Source organism: Oncorhynchus tshawytscha, linkage group LG04, assembly GCF_018296145.1.
Source record: "Oncorhynchus tshawytscha isolate Ot180627B linkage group LG04, Otsh_v2.0, whole genome shotgun sequence".
Classification (NCBI taxonomy): domain Eukaryota; kingdom Metazoa; phylum Chordata; class Actinopteri; order Salmoniformes; family Salmonidae; genus Oncorhynchus; species Oncorhynchus tshawytscha.
This window is the reverse complement of record NC_056432.1, coordinates 11,864,526-11,884,141: the sequence shown is the minus strand read 5'-3', so window position 1 is coordinate 11,884,141 and position 19,616 is coordinate 11,864,526. Positions and strand designations below refer to the sequence as shown.

Below are 19,616 nucleotides of genomic sequence, written 5' to 3'. Positions count from 1 at the left end.
TTGTCCAGAGAAGACAAGGTGAGTGCTACCATCAGTCCTGTGTCATGCCAACAGTAAAGCATCCTGATGTGCATCCATCATGTGTGGGGTTGCTTCTCAGCCAAGGGAGTGGGCTCACTCACAATTTTGCCTAAGAACACAGCCATGAATAAAGAATGGTACCAAGACATCCTCCAAGAGCAACTTCTCCCAACCATCCAGGAACAGTTTGGTGACGAACAATGCCTTTTCAAACCATGATGGAGTAGATGCAAATTGCCATCTAAGTGGCTCGGGGAACAAAACATCAATATTTTGGGTCCATAGTCAGGAAACCCCCAGACTTTAATCCCATTGAGAACTTCTTCTTTTTTTTGTGAATTTTCCCCCTATTTCGTGGTATCCAATTGTTTTTAGTAGCTACAACTCCCGTACGGGCTCGGGAGAGACGAAGGTTGAAAGTCATGCATCCTCCGATACACAACCCAACCAAGCCACACTGCTTAACACAGCGCACATCCAACCTGGAAGCCAGCCGCACCAATGTGTCGGAGGAAACACCGTGCACCTGGCAACCTTGGTTAGCATGCACTGCACCCAGCGCAATGAGACAAGGACATCCCTACCGGCCAAGCCCTCCCTAACCCGGACGACGCTAGGCCAATTGTGCGTCGCCCCACGGACCTCCCGGTCGCGGCCGGTTATGACAGAGCCTGGGCGCGAAGCCAGAGTCTCTGATGGCACAGCTGGCGCTGCAATACAGCGCCCTTAAACCACTGCACCACCCGGGAGGCCCTTCTCATTGAGAACTTGTGGTCAATCCTCAAGAGGCGGGTGGACAAACAAAAACCCACAAATTGTGACACACTCTAAGCATTGATTATGCAAGAATGGGCTGCCATCAGTCAGGATGTGGCCCAGAAGTTAATTGACAGCATGCCAGGGCGGATTGCAGAGGTCTTGAAAAAGAAGGGTCAACATTGCAAATATTGACTCTTTGCATCAACTTCATGTAATTGTCAATAAAAGCCTTTGACACTTATGAAATGTTGTAATTATACTTCAGTATTCCATAGTAACATCTGACAAAAATATCTAAAGACACTGAAACTTTGTGGAAATTAATATTTGTGTCATTCTCAAAACTTGGCCATGACTGTAGATTATTCCATGCATCTGGTGCACATGAATGAAAGATGAAAAGGCAGTCTTGCCTAATACTGTGAATGTCTTGGGGACATTTAGTAGTAACACCTAGCAGACTGGGTATGGTAACTGCTGGTGGTGAAGGAGACCAGTCTACAGAGGTAAAGAGGGAGTTTTCCCATAAAGGGCTTTGTAGATGAACACATTCAAATGTATCTTTCTGTGCATATAAAGTGAGGTCCAACCTACCATTTGGTACAATGTGCAATGGTGGGTGAGTGACTTGGCATTTGTAATAAAGTGCAAAGATGCAATAAATAGAGTCCAGTCTCTGTAGGACAGAGAAGGCTGCATGCATATACAACAAGTCACCATAATCAATTACAGAGAGAAACGTGGCCTGAACAAACTTCTTTCTAGCCATAAGCGGGAAGCAAGCCTTATTACAAAAATAAAAACCCAATTTAAATTTAAGCTTTGTCACAAGATTATCCACATGAACTTTAAAGGATAACTTGTCATCCAACCAAATACCTAGGTATTTGTAGGATGACACTTTTTTCTATGGATAAGCCACCTGATGTGACAATGCTAATGTTCTCTGGCAGAGTTCTAGCTCTGGTAAAGGTCATGAATTACATTTTTTGTACATTCAAGACCAGTTTGAGACCATAAAGGGAGGCCTGCAGTGACTGAAAAGCAGTCTGGACCAGAGAAGGAGCACATGAATATATGACTATCATCTGCATATAGATGTAACTTTGCTGGTTGCATCCCATTTCCCAAATCATTAATAAAAATTGAGAACAACACAGGAGCTAAAATGGAACCCTGGGGCACATCTCTATTAATCTCAAGAAAGTTAGACTTGTGATTGTCAGTACCGGTTTATAACACATTGCGTTCTGTCAGAAAGATAGTTCCTAAACCAATTTACTGCCCTTTTACTGAGCTCAATGTTACTGAGCTAGCAACAATTCATGGTCAACTGAATCAAAGGCCTTTGATAAATCCACAAACATTTATCAAGTGCATTAATGGTGTCATTTGCCACTGCTATAGCTGCAGTAGTGGTGCTGTGCCCCGACCTAAAGCCAGACTGAACACCTCTCAGTATGTTCTTTTCAATTAAGACATTTTTTTACTAGGGATTCATAGACTTTGGCCAGGATAGGGAGTTTAGAGAGATGATGATAGTTATTAGCATCTGAGGGATCTCCCTTTAGCACTGGGAGGACATACACTGATTTCAAAATGCTGGGTATGGAATTGGTCAAGAGACTCAAGTTGAAAATGTGAGCCACAGATTCAGTAATAATACCAGCTGCTATCTTTAAGAGGTAGGCGTCCAGGTTGTCTGGAACTGCAGACTTTTTAGTTTCTATAGCCTTTAGTGCTGCATAGACCTCAGTATAAGAAACTGTCTCAAAGTTAAAATGGTTCACATGAGGGCCTACATCTTAGTTGACTAACTGGAGATTACATTAGAGGCCTGGACCCCACCATTATCAACAAACTGAACCAGCAGATATGAAGTGATTGTTAACAACCCCTACAATATGGGCTTTATCCTTCACTTCATTAGAATCCATCATTAAATGGTCAGGAAGACCAGAGAATACATTATAACCTGACACTGATTTGATTAACTTCCAGAACTTGGCAGGGTTGTTTAGGTTTTCTGCGACTGCATTTAAGTAGTAATTTGATTTGGACTTGCTGATCAATCCTGTGCATTTGTTTCTTAGCGCTCTGAAGGAGGCCCAGTCAACAGGAGCATTTGTATGTCTAGCTTGAGCCCAATAGATATTTCTCTTTCTACTTAATTCTGCCAAGTTATCTGAAAACCAGGGATTGTCCCTTCCACTGGTTCTATATTTCTTCACAGGGGCATGCTTATCACAAATCCACACAAATTTCATATAAAAATATGAATCAGACTTACTCTGTCAATATTATGATACCGATCATGTAAGAACGTTTGCTCTTCAAACTGTCTAAAATGTCTTTTAAAAATATAACGGGGTTTGGATTTGGTCATTTTTGTATTTCTAACACAAGCAATTGCACAGTGATCACTGACATCATTACAGAATATCCCAGTCCGTGTGTATTTGAGGGGTATTCGTTAGAATAATGTCCAGGTGCGCTGATTTGTCAGGTGCTCTGGTATTCAGTCTTGTAGGCGCATTAATTAATTGAGTGAGATGCAGAGAGTCACACAGTTCTTTAAAAGAGTCTGATACAGATGCAAGTATGTCCCAGTTCAAATCTCCTAAAATAATGAATTCAGTCATTTAACTTGTGCAGAACATCAGAAAGAGAGTTTATTGCATCTCCTGAAGCCGAGGGCGGTCTTTAGCAGCCGACTACAGTGATGTGGGAATCCTTATATATGTTTGTTTTAACCGCAAGCAATTCAAAATGTTTGGCTTTGGTGATCAAGATAATTTCAGAGGTGTTAAACTCGTATTTCACATCAATTGCAACCCCTCCTCCTTTCCTCATCCGATCCATTCAAAAAAACGTGTACCCATCAATAGAAATCCAGTTATTTGACACAGATTTCTTCAGCCAAGTGTCTGATAATGAAGCCCTCAGTCATGTCAAACCTTTTGGGAAGGCTTTGGTGCGCAATTGATGCCCGTATGCTTCTGGTAAAAAGCACTATGTCTTGGTTGAGGGGTCACAGGATGTGACTAAGATCGTATTAGCAGATGTTGTAGGGATACCTGGAGAGGTTGGTCCCTGGCCTGTGCGTGTCATTGTTGCATCACCTGCATCTCCTGCTGAGGGTGAAGATTTCAGTCTAAGCTGCTGTCATTTCCGAGAAATGAAGGGAAGACTGTTGCAGATGTTACAGGTCTGATAAGTCCCTCCGCTTTTGTTGATCTAAACACTGCATTGGTTAGTGCCATTAGTTCATTGGTGGAGAAATGTCACCGTGCGGCTACTGAGATGCAAAGTTACTGAAAGTTACGCATGTTCTCTGGTGTGAAGCCTACTCCCAGTGGAGAAGAGGAGTATGATGCTTGGGCTGAGCAGACCACTCATCTGCTGGATGAATGACAATGTAGTGTTAATGTGAAGAAGCAGAGAATACTTGAAAGCATAAAGGTTCTGCTGCTGACATTGTGAGGTTTTTGAAGATTGGAAATCCCACAGCTACTGCTACTGATTACATGAATGCTCTTAACTGTAGCCACTGAAAGTGCATCTTGTCTGATGGCAAGGTTCAGAAACATGTTCCAGGAGGGACAGAAACTTACTGCATATCTGCTGAGATTGAACAAACTGCTGCACAGTGTGCTATGAAAAGGTGTAATTTAACTGTCTGAGATGAATAGCAACCGCATTGAACAGGTGAGACGTGCACTGTCGCATGACATGGTTGCTCTTCGCATACGGATGACCTACAAGCTGCGTGATCCATCTACCTTCTCTGAGCTGCTTCACAAGGTAAGGGAGGAGGAAGATATGCTTCAAGACAGGACTGTTCTCACAAGTGTTGTCATCAGCTCTCACTCCAGTTGTTGCTGCACCCACAGAAGTCAGTGACATGAAGCTGCTGAGGAAAGAACTGAATGGTTTGAAAACTGAGATGACTCGTCTTAGGTCTGCTGCTGTCACCACAGGTAAGCCTGACACGCTCACTCAGAAGACAGATTCCGCATTCAAAGTCAGAAGGAAGAACGCTGATGCATCTCAAGGTCCCACTAAGGATAAAGGCCGACCTGGCATCTTTTGCTATAAATGTGGAGAGGATGGACACTTCAAACGAGACTGTGAGGGTGAAGAAAATTTGAGGAAAGTCAACAAGCGTCTCATCAGCCAGAAACGGTCAATAGGAAACTACAGCGGTACCCAGTAAAGGAGCGGCCTGACGGCATCAGTGAAGATAAGTTTCACCATGTGCAACAAAAACGTGAAGAAGCTAAATATATACTATTGTTCTTACCGGGTGAGTTGGCCCTAGCGCTGTTGTTTCTGTACAGATTGAAGGCATCTATGCTAAAGCTAGATAGCGTGTCTCAGATCACCCTACATATCCTTTTACAAGTACTTGACTCCATTAAATCCCATTGAACACTTGGAGCCTTAGCTCAGTGCAATACCCACCCCTATGATGGCTATTTGTTGTTGAAGTTTTCAGGATCAGTAGTAGGTGTAGTGGAGCCCATAGAAGCACTTGTGTTGCTTTATCAAACCCGGCCATGAAGTCTCTATCCTAGTCGGTACAAACACTTCTGTGGTGAGAAGGCTGATGGCCTGGGAAGAGAAAGGAGGTGAAGGCTTCCTGAGCACACTACAAGTTCATCCTGCTATCAAAGAGGCTTATGAGATTTCATTTTATGTTTTATTTCTAACCTTTATTTAACTAGGGAAGTCAGTTAAGAACAAATTCTTATTACAATGACAGCCTACCCCGGCCAAACCCTAACCCAGAAGACGCTGGGACAATTGTGCGCCCTATGGGACTCCCAATCACGGCCTGTTGTGATACAGCCTGGAATCGAACCAGGGTCTGTAGTGATGCCTCTATCACTGAGATGAAGTGCTTAGACCGCTGCGCCACTCAGGAGCACCCTGGAAGAGAAAGAGATCCCAACTGATGTTGATAACCGGAAAAGAGGAACTTTATGGTTTTCATAGACAACCTGTAACATTGCCCCCTGGTGAACTACCAAGAGTTACCGGGACTCAGAAGTTTCCTAGATCACCTTGGTGCTCAGACCATTTTGGTAGATAGGCCTGAAGAATCCCAGTGTCCAGAAGATTCCCGGTTTCCATAAGAACTTCTTGTGAGAGCTGAAATTCAGAGGTGTACGCCTGTGTCATCTAGAAGAATAACAGTTACAGTCAGAAATGTATCGTCATGGGAGATTAAAAAGTGGTATGCGCATTGCTTACCTGTTTCCTGTAGATGTATCTCCTGTCCCTGCTGCCCCTGAGGGGAGTAAGCATAACTTACCTGAGAAGCTGACTGCTTCTTCATTTAACTTCGGTGACTCACCTTTATGTGATGAATGGAATAGGAGGTTAAGAGGTGTTGAAACACAAATGATAGTCTCACTAAGCTTGTTGTCTCTGCTTGGCCGGTTCCTCTCTCTCCGCTGGGATTATCTGCCTCTAACCCTATGATGGGGGCTGAGCCACTGGCTTTCTGGTGCTCTTCCATGCCGTCCCTTGGAGGGGTGCATCACTTGAGTGGGTTGAGTCACTGATGTGATCTTCCTGTCCGGGTTGGCGCCCCCCGTGGGTTTGTGCCGTGGGGGAGATCTTTGTGGGCTATACTTGGCCTTGTCTCACTGTAGTAAGTTAATGGTTGAAGATATCCCTCTAGTGGTGTGGGGGCTGTGCTTTGGCAATGAGCCCGTACGGGAGTTGTAGCGATCAGAGAAGATAGTAGCTACTAAACAATTGGATACCACGAAATTGGGGAGAAAAATGGGTAAAATTCAACAACAAAAAAAGAGAAAAAAGGGGGAGAGATACTCTTGTGAAGTGGGAAAACATTTTGTGCACTAAAAATCATTTTTTCCTGAATTGGTTTTAACTGCGCCCTACTCTCCTTAAATAAAGAAAATGTATAGTTTAACTTCGCAATCGAGTCGTCTCAATTCGCTTGCTGCTTGGGTGGATTGACGAAGGTTCCAGTTGCTTTGGGAGCTAGTTTGGGTTTGATGGATCGGGAGCTGGGGAGGATGGTTTGGTTTTCGGATACATGCAGGGCACTTTCTGACAATTGGATTATAAATAGGCAACGTCCTTGGAACTATTGGTTTCAAGGGGGTTTCTATGAACCCGTGAGTAACTGCGGGGTTAGTCTAATGTTCCAATGGCGCCAATGACCATTTTCCGTTTAGCAACCGGGTTTAGGTTTAGGCTATTAAAATTGTATTGTATCGTGTGTGTTGCAGATTGTTTGCTAGTCCAATAACACAGCAAGAGAGGCAATCTGTGTGTGGGAGATCTTCACCACGTACTTCTTCAAAGAGGGTGCTGTACCCTGGCAACACCATAGACTACACTATGCACAACCACAGGCTCTTTTAAAAAACTTGTTCAGGATCGGTGTCCCGTCCGTGGGACGGTTGAGCTAACGTAGGCTAATGTGATTAGCATGAGGTTGTAAGAAACAAACAAAAAATCCCAGGACATAGACATATCTGATTTGGGCAGAACGCTTAAATTCTTGTTAATCTAACTGCACTGTCCAATTTACAGTAGCTATTACAGTGAAATAATACCATGCTATTGTTTGAGGAGAGTGCACAATTATGAACTTGAAAATGCATGAATTAACCCATTAGGCATATTTGGGCAGTCTTGATATAACATTTTGAACAGATATGCAGGATTTCACTGGATCACTCTAAAACTTTACACATACAGTGCTGCCACCTAGTGGCCAAAGTCTAAATTGCGCCTGGGCTTGAATAATTCGTTATGCCCTTTCTCTTGCATTTCAAAATGATGGTACAAAAAAATACACAAAAACGTTTTTTTTTTCTTTGTATTATCTTTTACCAGATCTAAAGAGTTATATTCTACTACATTCCTTTCACATTTCTACAAACTTCAAAGTGTTTAGAATATGCATATCCTTGCTTCAGGGCCTTAGCTACAGGCAGTTAGGTTTGTGTATGTCATTTTAGGTGAAAATTGAAAATAAAGGGGTGGATCCTATATATATATATATATATTTAAGAGTGTTGTTCCATTTACTTAGCTGTGTCAACTGCAGTATTTCAATTCCCAGTTTCTCTCCCTTTGATTTCTACTTTTCAGATGGGTGCTGTTTAGGTCAGGGTGATGTCTGTACAAAAACAAAACAGGCTATTTTAGGTCACCCATATTGAAAAGAATTAGAACAATTAGACACCCTATTACACACGCATGTATCAATCTGATTAATGTGTTGTGCGGTAAGCAGACTCAGGTGTATACAGTGGGGAGAACAAGTATTTGACACACTGCCGATTTTGCAGGTTTTCCTACTTACAACGCATGTAGAGAGGCCTGTAATTTTTTTAATCATAGGTACACTTCAACTGTGAGAGACGGAATCTAAAACAAAAATCAATTTTCAGTATAGGGTACCCTTCAGCCACTTAGTGTGGACACCAGGTGAGGCCACACACACAGATTCCTTTAGAACACTGTCTCTTTAACTACCTTATATTCTCAATATTAGTCTCTCTCCTTCACTTCACCCCTCTTCCCCCTAAATCCTCTAGGTTATATCAGCTGCAACGGTAAACCCCTCTTGCCTCTGAACTGGCTACATAGAGGGCATTGCATGAGCAGAGGTCACCTGGTCGGGTCAACAGGAAATATTATTAAAGAGATGCTTTAGATAGAGATGTAATAGTCCCAGAGTTAATGATCCAAGGTCAGTTTTGCATTTCACCTCCTGATGATTATGATGACTGGCAGTGTTAGAATAAAATATTTTTTAAAAACAAGGCTTAAGCATGCTCTCTCTCTCCATCTGTCTCTCGTGTGCAGGTATGTTTTGATGTGAGAGAGGATGCCAACTCCCAGTCCCGTCATCGCCACCTCACCGGCTCTTAAGATAACCTTTGGGCCGACTGGGAGCCCAAGGCTGGTTAGGAGACGCCACTAGGGACACTTATGTAATTGTGATGAACTGAGAGTATATTAATTCTAGCACTGTGATTCATTAATCATATGCTGTCTTCCCTGCTCCTCTGTTCTTACCTCTTTCCCTTTCTGTCTTCTACACCTCTATCACCACATCCTCTTTCTTCCTCTGTTTTTATAATGCACACCAGATGTGCATTGCAGTACATATTTAACTTGTATTTATAATATATTTATAATGCATGTATTATCTATTTATAACACTTAGATAATGAACGTCGTTCAGAAAGGCGTTTCACATTCTCTACTGGTTGAAATTAAGTCTCTCATTTGATGAAATACTACACATTATCCTGTGTCCTCAGATCAATGCAGATTAAGGAAATTAGATATTGAGATGAATTGGTTTTAGAGTATTTACATGATACACATAGGAAGTGTAGTGGTGTACTGTTTAAATTTGTATTTGATTTCTGTATATATGAATTACAAATCAGCTTTTAACTAGTTAAATCATGATTCTAGTCTATTGCATAGTTACAATTTGTAACCAGTGAGGTCCCAGGACCAGGATTGGTAAACACTGTTGAAGTGTACACCACAGGTATGACAAAACATTTATTTTTTTCTTCTAATTATGTAACCAGTTTATAATAGCAATAAGGCACCTCAGGGGTTTGTGGTATATGGCCAATATACCACAGTTAGTGGCTGTGTCAAGGCATTCCACATTTGGCTGTATGTATTTTTAGATATAGGCCTATTGTAAATGTGCATTGCTGCGTTGTCTTTATTGAAGAAAGAAAAAGTACACATATAACTTGAAGCTACACATTATTGACAAAGGTAATGAACAGTCCATTGATCAGTACAGCAATTGATAAAACAAGACTATGTTTGAAACACAAGTGGTTCTGAGCTTTTGTCAATATTACACAGGTAAGCTAACAGCTAGCAGACATCTGTCTCCAACACACTACCTACCACCTGTTATGTTGGGCACCTATTGACCAAAAAAGGATGTTATGATCATTTATTGAAATGACATGTATTGCTATAATAAAGGTTTAAGGAAATACAGCCATGCACCAGAATACTACAAGACAAAACAGCTCAATCATGCCTGATGGTCTTGTATGTGTTGAGCGGAGCGACACGGGGGAACCCAAGAGCAGACTCAGATGAGGACACGGGGGAACCCAAGAGCAGACTCAGATGAGGACACGGGGGAACCCAAGAGCAGACTCAGATGAGGACACGGGGGAACCCAAGAGCAGACTCAGATGAGGACACGGGGGAACCCAAGAGCAGACTCAGATGAGGACACGGGGGAACCCAAGAGCAGACTCAGATGAGGACACGGGGGAACCCAAGAGCAGACTCAGATGAGGACACGGGGAACCCAAGAGCAGACTCAGATGAGGACACGGGGAACCCAAGAGCAGACTCAGATGAGGACACGGGGAACCCAAGAGCAGACTCAGATGAGGACACGGGGGAACCCAAGAGCAGACTCAGATGAGGACACGGGGAACCCAAGAGCAGACTCAGATGAGGACACGGGGGAACCCAAGAGCAGACTCAGATGAGGACACGGGGGAACCCAAGAGCAGACTCAGATGAGGACACGGGGGAACCCAAGAGCAGACTCAGATGAGGACACGGGGATGAATGAACCAAAATATTTGTTACACAGAGCGATATGGAGTGCAGATCCGCGGAAGCTCAGATGAGTTGCAGAAAAACAGATGTGGAGACTGAGGTTGGAGTTGGCTGAGTAGAACAGGGTGAACAGGTCCTGAGGGGAATCCAAGGTAGTGATGGTGAATAAAATCCAGAGCATGGTAGATGTGGAACAGGAGACAGAGAGAGCGGTAACTGCAATGAGAGGATAAACCGTGTGAGGCAGGGAAACAGGCACAACAGCGTAACAGGATCTTGCCTAATCATACATGGCTAGAATAATAACTGACTGAGCAGAGATTACGATCTGGCAGAGTGGAAGTGGCAGGATTGAGTATTTGTAGAGGTGTTGATTATGGAACGAGTTGCATCTGCTCTGACTCCAAAACACCTGTTTCCAACCCCACAATCACACAGAGAGGGAGAGAGAGAGAGAGAGTGTACAGGGGGAGTAACTGCAGGTTAAGGAGACACCGGATGAACACCAGAGGGCGGAGCAGGAGAAGATGTGACAGTAAGTATAAAAGCTAAACTAGCTTTCATTTAATTTTAAAAAAAAAACTTTAAAAAGGTACAGTGAGGGGAAAAAGTATTTGATCCCCTGCTGATTTTGTACCTTTTTCCCACTTACAAAGAAATTATCAGTCTATAATTTTAATGGTAGGTTTATTTGAACAGTGAGAGACAGAATAACAAAAAAATCCATGTCAAAAATGTTAGAAATTGATTTGCATTTTAATGAGGGAAATAAGTATTTGACCCCTCTGCAAAACATGACTTAGTACTTGGTGGCAAAACCCTTATTGGCAATCACAGAGGTCAGACGTTTCTTGTAGTTGGCCACCAGGTTTGCACACATCTCAGGAGGGATTTTGTCCCACTCCTCTTTGCAGATCTTCTCCAAGTCATTAAGGTTTCGAGGCTGACGTTTGGCAACTCAAACCTTCAGCTCCCTCCACAGATTTTCTTTGGGATTAGGGACTGGAGACTGGCTAGGCCACTCCAGGACCTTAAATGTGCTTCTTCTTAAGCCACTCCTTTGTTGCCTTGGCCGTGTGTTTTGGGTCATTGTCATGCTGGAATACCCACCCATGACCCATTTTCACTGCCCTGGCTGAGGGAAGGAGGTTCTCACCCAAGATTTGACGGTACATGGTCCCGTCCATCGTCCCTTTGATGTGGTGAAGTTGTCCCCTTAGCAGAGAAACACCCCCAAAGCATAATGTTTCCACCTCCATGTTTGACATTCATTTCCTCCACCTCCAAACACGGCGAGTTGAGTTGATGCCAAAGAGCTCCATTTTGGTCTCATCTGACCACAACACTTTCACCCAGTTGTCCTCTGAATCATTCAGATGTTCATTGGCAAACTTCAGACGGGCATGTATATGTGCTTTCTTTAGCAGGGGGACCTTGCAGGATTTCAGTCCTTCACGGTATAGTGTGTTACCAATTGTTTTCTTGGTGACTATGGTCCCAGCTGCCTTGAGATCATTGACAAGATCCTCCCGCGTAGTTCTGGGCTGATTCATCACCGTTCTCATGATCATTGCAACTCCACGAGGTGAGATCTTGCATGGAGCCCCAGGCCGAGGGAGATTGACAGTTCTTTTGTGTTTCTTCCATTTGCGAATAATCGCACCAACTGTTGTCACCTTCTCACCAAGCTGCTTGGCGATGGTCTTGACATCCTTGGATAGCTCTTTGGTCTTGGTCATGGTGGAGAGTTTGGAATCTGATTGATTGATTGCTTCTGTGGATAGGTGTCTTTTATACAGGTAACAAACTGAGATTAGGAGCACTCCCTTTAAGAGTGTTCTCCTAATCTCAGCTCGTTACCTGTATAAGACACATGGGAGCCAGAAATCTTTCTGATTGAGAGGGGGTCAAATATTTATTTCCCTCATTAAAATGCAAATCAATTTATAACATTTTTGACATGCTTTTTGACATGCTTTTTGTCTCACTGTTCAAATAAACCTACCATTAAAATTATAGACCGATAATTTCTTTGTCAGTGGGCAAACGTACAAAATCAGTAGGGGATCAAATACTTTTTTCCCTCACTGTAGCTTAATGGGATAATGTCTTACTGTGGTGTGTGAAGAATCCAATACTTTACCTTGCATGCAGTACAAATGGCATTCTTGTGGAAACACCTCCTCTAAGAGTATGAACTAGGCTGTTTGAGAAGGTTTGAATCCTAAGCAACCTGCCTACACACGGTTTGAAGTACAATACCAACATAGCTACTGTAGTAGGTCAAAGCTGTGTGCTGGAAAACCTTGGTAGAGCATGGATGGAATAGACATTGTGGTGCTCGTGAATTTCCTTCCTTTTTTGGCTTCAGACCAACAACTAGGTAGAGTGAGCATAGAGCTATAAGAGAATTAGTAGATATACAAATATACTGTGGGTATACACAGTTGATATACAGTGGATGTACAAATGTGCAGTATCAATATGAATATATCTAAATGCAGAAGTGCAAATGCAGTATAGCGCAGTTATTTCTGTGTAGGCTACCGTTCAGAGAATGCTTGATGCAGTGTGCAGCATAGAGTGCATAGTCCATAGGATGTTTTCAGGTGGTGTGGTTCTGGTCATGAGTGACTTGAACTGCCTGCCAGAGGTTCATTTTTTTCTTCTTTCCTGCACGCTTCCTTGCTCTGGAGCTAGGTGCATGACCCTCTGCAGACAGAACAATGCGTGGCAGTTTGCCCTTGTAGCGGGCAGACGCAGACCCAAGCCAGACTCTGATGGAGGAGGTGAGGATGGACTCAACGATTGATGCGTAAAACCAGGTCAGGCTTGACTGGGAGACATTGAGTTTTTTAAGCTGTCACAAGTAGGTAATACATGTATCTGCTGGTGTGTGCCTTCTTGGTGACTGCTGTGATGTTGCCTTCTTGGTGACTGCTGTGATGTTGCCTTCTTGGTTGTCCTCCCACTTGAAGTTGTGGGAGATTATGGTCCCCAGGAATTTTTATGATTCAGCAGTGCCATCAATCTTCAAATCAAATTGTATTTGCCGAATACAACAGGTATAGACTTAACATGAAATGCTTACTTACAAGCCCTTAACCAACAATTTCGTTTTAAGAAAATATTCACTTAATAAACTAAATTTTAACACAATAAATTAACAATAATGAAGCGTCATACAGGGGGTACCGGTACCGTGCGGTAGCAGAGAGAACAGTCTATGACTTGGGAGAACATTGAGGAGGGAGAGACGGTGGGGGTGTTTTCTGAAGTCAACCACCATCTCCACAGTTTTGTCTGTTGAGTTCCAAGTTATTGCGACTGTACCATTAGTCTTGAGTCATCCTGATCTCGCACGCTCACATTCCATTTCGCTACACGGGTCATCCTGATCTCGCAAGCTCACATTCCATTTCGCTACACGGGTCATCCTGATCTCGCACGCTCACATTCCATTTCGCTACCCGGGTCATCCTGATCTCACACACTCACATTCCATTTTGCTACACGGGTCATCCTGATCTCGCACGCTCACATTCCATTTCGCTACACGGGTCATCCTGATCTCGCAAGCTCACATTCCATTTTGCTACACAGGTTATCCTGATACATCTGTGTAGTGAAAGAGAATGCGAGATCAGGATGATATCGTATGAAGCTATTGCACCAGGCCACCAGCCAGTTGACCTCTCCACGGTACATGGACTTTCACCGTGAGTCATGAGACCGAACAGTGGTGTCATCTGCAAACTTGAGTAGTTTGACAGATGCGTTGTTGGAGGTGCAGTCATTGCAGTAGAGGTGAGAGCAGAAAGATAGTCAGAAAGGTGTTTTCCCATCTTCACGTGTTGTGGCCCGTTTGTCAGGAAGTCAGTCATCCACTGACAGATAGCGCTGGACACATTCAGCTGGGAGTTTTGTTTTGTAGCAGTTCTGGGATGATGGTATTGACGCAGAGCTGAAGTCCAATAACAATATCCTTGCATACGTCTTTGGGTTATCGAGGTGTTTGAGGATGTAGTGTAGGCCCATGTTGACAGCGTTGTCCACAGACCTGTTAGGTCTGTAGGCGATCTGCAGTGGGTCAAGGGAGGCATCAGTGATGGTTTAGAGAGGGGACAGTACCAGGCTCTCAAAGGTTTTCATGATGAACGAGGTGAGCGCGACAGGTTTGAAGTCGTTCAGGTAGGACACTTTTTTACAAGACTGGAACAACAACGGAGGATTGGAAACAAAAAAAATACAATAAGTCCTTGTAACACTAATAAATACAAAAATGTAATAAATTGTCAATGTAGATTCGGTCATAGTGTTTTAATCATCTCTATAATATATGTATTGATAAATTAAAAGGACTAGAAATTAGGCCCGACTACCCATTCCATACACCTCGGTCGTCAGTAGTTAAAGTCATAAACCCCCCTATTTCTACAATGTACCTTCTTAAAATGTGATTTTAAACCTAACCTTAAAATGAACCACACTGCTAAACGAATTGACCCACAACTCTAACCTTAATTTAAGATCCAAAAGCACATTTTGGTTTTTATGAATTTTTACAATATAGCAAAGTAGAAATTAGTTTGTAGCGACATCTGGTAAAGTGAAGCATTTTGCTTTAATTTAGAGACAACACAACCCTATTGTCCCATCTGGACTAGTCACCTGATGTTGAATTTAATGCCAACCATTTCAGTTTCCTCGCTCACATTAAATTCACATTTATTCTACAGACATTGTTATACCTTTAACTAGGCAAGTCAGTTAAGAACACATTTTTATTTTCAATGACTGCCTAGGAACAGTTAACTGCCTTGTTCAGGGGCAGAACGACAGTTTGTACCTTGTCAGCTCGGGGATTCAATCTTGCAACCTTTCAGTTATTAGTCCAACGTTCTAACCACTAGGCTACGCTGCCAACACAGAAACTGGCATCAGTTTAGCATCAAAAAAGTTTCCAATTCAAGAGAGGAAAACAGCCCAACATGAACAACTGTATTCATTCGAACATTGAAATCAAGGATACACACCTGGACAAAACAAGAATCTTTCAGCTGTTTTTATTGATTTGTTTAAATTACTTATAGGTAATGCTCATAGTATTATAAGTTCAGTCATTCATTCATTCAGGGGTGAGCAGCTGAAGGTAATTGCATTACTGTCTCTAGACACAATCCCATCTTGCCACATGGAAACAGGACATTCTTCTGGCAGTAGTGTACTAAAATATTTTGGTATTCTTTCCATGAAGTTGACCACAAACAGATTACAAAAGTATAAAGAAGCATTGGGTTGTCATCATTCCATTTTTAGCACACTGGATATAGAGGTATCATGCTGTGCAATGTCTCATCCAATAATTTGACATACTCCAAATGTCATAGAATTAAAAAAGGGAACTGTAACTCAGTACCAAATGTCCACCTAGTGTCAGATTTTTTTTAAACATAGTAATTAATAACATACAACTGATCATTCACTCAGTCACAATCACATCTATACCAACCACCTGTAGCCTGTTCAGGATCTTTACTGGCTTTCCACAAATTGATTTTCCATTACTTGTCCTACCATATGTTTGGCACAAGTAACAGACTTGTCTAAATCTACCAGTCTAGTATGGTATGACCAGAAAACAGAAAAGGCCCCCCTAAAAAATATAACAAATTAAAACTGGGTTATTCCATTATAGGTAAATGTATATTTAAAAAAAGTGACTAATGAAAATACTGTGCGTTAGATCTGGCCAAATGGATTGAGCCATTGTCACAAACGAACAAAAATTGCACTAAAAGGTGTGGTTTGGCAAAAACGAAAGGCAGATAAAAGCATTGGGTAGGCCTACACTTATTATTAGATTACTGTCAATGACAGGTTTGGGAGGAAAATCATAAGGCCCAGGTTAAAAAGAGAGAGAAGAATGTTCTAAATATGTAAACCATTGCTTGAGCAAAATTAATGTGGTATAAAGAATGAATGCACCGGTGTTCATTCTTCTATGGTCCCCTTTCAAAACCTCCGATGAAATGGAATGAAATGCATTTTCTCAACCATGTATATGTACTGATTTCTATTATGTGTCAGAGACACTCAATTCAGTAACAATCAGGGGGTCATCCTTTCTTTTGTGAATATAACAATGGTAGAACACAACAACGATAGAGAAAGTGATAAGTGATCGTAGTTTCTGATTGGAAAAAAACTACAACAAAAAAAGACTGTAAATACAAAGATTTTCCTTAAAAATAAACATCCAAAATGTACCATAGACTCATAGAAATGTAGTGACAGACAGTCATAGGACAACACATCATATTCCCACTGGCCCACAAGACCTAAAAATACCAGGAAAGTGCTGCTTTTAGAAAATCAACCAGCTCCACAGACTGCCCCAAGGGTTTGGAATTTTAAGGACACGCTCTCTGGCATTAAAATCAAGGTATTTTGGGGTGAAACAATCCTGCGAAGTGACAAGTGCCCTTTCTAATAATGGCTAACAGCTTGGCTGTGAGGTGAGGGGGAGGGAGGGGCGCCTCAATGGCTCTGAAGCCACTCCACCCTCAGTTCAGCCACCTCTTTTCCGTACCAGTCGTGAAGTTTGGAGAAGCACCCAGTCCCGGGGGAGACAGGACTCTCAAGAGATGCACCCCTCCTGCGCGGAGGGACGGGCGGAGGCCTGAACCCATCGCCCCCTCCATTCCCATTTCCCTCCCACTGCACACCAGAGTGGGGGCCCTCACCAAACCCATTGACCAGAGCAGAAGGCTTGCTCCAGGCCACCCCGTTCTCTTTAGAGGTGCCTGACGGGAGCTGCACCTCCTCCTGAAGGCTGCGAGCATGAGCCGAACCCTGTGCGAGCGCTGCACCTGTAACCTGGGTAGAGGGCACGTGGGAAGCGCTGAATGATGCTCCTGATTTGGAGCGTGCCACCCCCCCAGCCTTCTTGGAGGACTTGGACCTGCCCTGCAGCCCAGCAGCCCCCTCCTGGATTTCTTCCAGCTGCCTCTCCAACTCCCGCACCACCAGCCGCATGTAGTCGAAGCTGGCTCGCGACAGAGCCTTAACCCACGACTCCATGGCCGCTTGGTTCTCCGCCGCCATCTTGTAGACACGCGCCTTGGCGCAGTCAAACTTGATGGCAAAGGCGAACTCCTCAGCTGACTCGCAGAGCTCTACGGTGCAGCCCTCCAACACGATGACGCCGATGGGTTCCCGGCTCTCACGCTCCTCAAAGTAGAACAGCATGTTGCCCTTCAGGATCAACCAACGCCGATGGTAGGCTGTGTTTCGCTCCCCCTTCTTGAAGAGGAAGCCTGTCTTGTCTGGCGGCGAGTCGCAGGTGGCATAGTGAGCCACACTACGTTCATTCAGCTTCATCACACCTTCTCCACAGGGGTGTTCTTAAAAAAATGTTTAAAAAATAAATAAATCACAATACAGCATCTGGGTACTAGTCCAGCTCATCAATAAGATGAATTAATCAATTGTTTAGGTATACACACCTCGCACAACAAAGGTCAGAGGCATCTAGGATTAGACTACTGTAAACAAATTAAACAGCTCACAAGTCCTATACCTGCCCATTTGTAGTTTACAAGTACTGTAGCTTGCGAACAAAGACAGGGGTCAGGAAAGAGGTCACTGTAACGATCTCTGCTAGCTAGAGAAACTTAGCTTAATGCAGCGTTTCTCAAACACTGTCCTGGGGAACCCAAGGGGTGCATGTTTTGGTTTTTGCCCAGGCCAGCAGTCTGGGGAGCTCATCAACTTGATTATTTGAATCAGCTGTGTAGTGCTAGGGCAAAAAAATATATATAAAAAAATCCCGAGGACCGAGTTTGGGAAACGCTGGCGTATTGGCACCGATGTTATTTCATTGAACAGGTGAAAGTGAGTGATCTGCCATATATATTTAACCTTTCCAGATAAAAAATATATCACTGATTAGACTTATGTATCACAACAGGGTAGTGGTGCAAAAAAAGCGTTTTATATTTAACAGCATTTTCAGTCAATAGCGCCGAAGACTGGATGTAGACTATGGATATACTCACAGATCTCTCTCATATCCAGTTGGTGAACCCTTTACCGCAGGCCTGTTTGATCTCACAACAGCATCGCAGGTCAGAAATCACCATCCCCTTTCTCTCCGCTGGAGCTAGAAAAACACCGCAAATCTTACACTGTAATTTCGAAAACAAAAGGACAGTCTCACACCACAGGAAAGAAAAAAACGGCCTTTAAGTACCAACACATAAATGTTTCAGGAATAACGTTAGCCAGCTATACTTTCAATGGCTTAGATTGGACACGTCACCAGCACAAGGATGCAACGTTACCAATAACTCCCCTTGAAAACAGTACTAGCTAACCAATCCAACTACTGAAAGAAAGCTAACGTTAGCTAGCAAACACACACCTAGCTTGATGCCCCTAGCTAACTGGCTAAATGTTTTTGGTCCAGACAGTGAAAATTATCCAACGTCAGCAAATACAGTTTCCTCGCCTTAAAACAGGATACTTAATACTATGTCTGACATTTAAATATATAACATTATATATACATACATACAATTGTCCCATTTCCACAAGTGTTTTTTTTCTCATACCTTGCAGTGTTGTTTGAGCTCTTTTTCACCTTTTTCTCTTTAGCCTTTCATTCCTTTTTCACCCTATTCAGTCACGTGTTCTTTCGACACAGCATCACCCTAACCAGCAGAAGGCACACTTGCTGTCCCTCGCTCCGTGCGGGAGGTTCTTCTTTCAGTTTTATTGGCAAATCACTACCAACTGACATGTGCATACACTGCCACCTACTGTACTGGAGGGTAAGGCTGGTCACGACCGAAAGTTGAAGTCCGAGGTTTACAAACACTTAGGTTGGAGACAATAAAACTCGTTTTTCAACCACTCCACACATTTCTTGTTAACAAACTATACTTATAGGACTATAGTCGGTTAGGACATCTACTTTGTGCATCAAAAGAAATCAGCCAAGACCTCAGAAAACAAATTGTAGACCTCCACAAGTCTGGTTCATCCTTGGGAGCAATTTCTAAACGCCTGAAGGTACCACGTTCATCTGTACAAACAATAGTACGCAAGTATAAACACCATGGGACCACGCAGCTGTCATACCGCTCAGGAAGGAGATGCATTCTGTCTTCTAGAGATGAACGTACTTTGGTGCGAAAAGTGCAAATCAATCCCAGAAC

The 19,616-nt window shown here is 43.0% G+C and overlaps 1 protein-coding gene across 2 annotated transcripts; it reads right to left on the bottom strand.

Annotated features, from left to right (window-relative positions):
- Positions 1-15,445: 15,445 nt before the first annotated feature.
- Positions 15,446-19,163, bottom strand: pheta1 (PH domain containing endocytic trafficking adaptor 1). Of its 2 annotated transcripts, none has more exons than XM_024415746.2 (3): positions 19,011-19,163; positions 18,456-18,559; positions 15,446-17,801 (listed from the first exon to the last, which is right to left on the bottom strand). In XM_024415746.2, the coding sequence occupies exon 3, from the start codon at positions 17,776-17,778 to the stop codon at positions 16,936-16,938; it is 843 nt and encodes a 280-aa protein (XP_024271514.1). In that variant the 5' UTR covers positions 17,779-17,801; positions 18,456-18,559; positions 19,011-19,163; the 3' UTR covers positions 15,446-16,935. The 2 variants fall into 2 exon arrangements, with proteins under 2 accessions (XP_024271514.1, XP_024271523.1); XM_024415755.1 differs by having other exon boundaries at positions 18,456-18,584; positions 19,011-19,154.
- Positions 19,164-19,616: the final 453 nt, after the last annotated feature.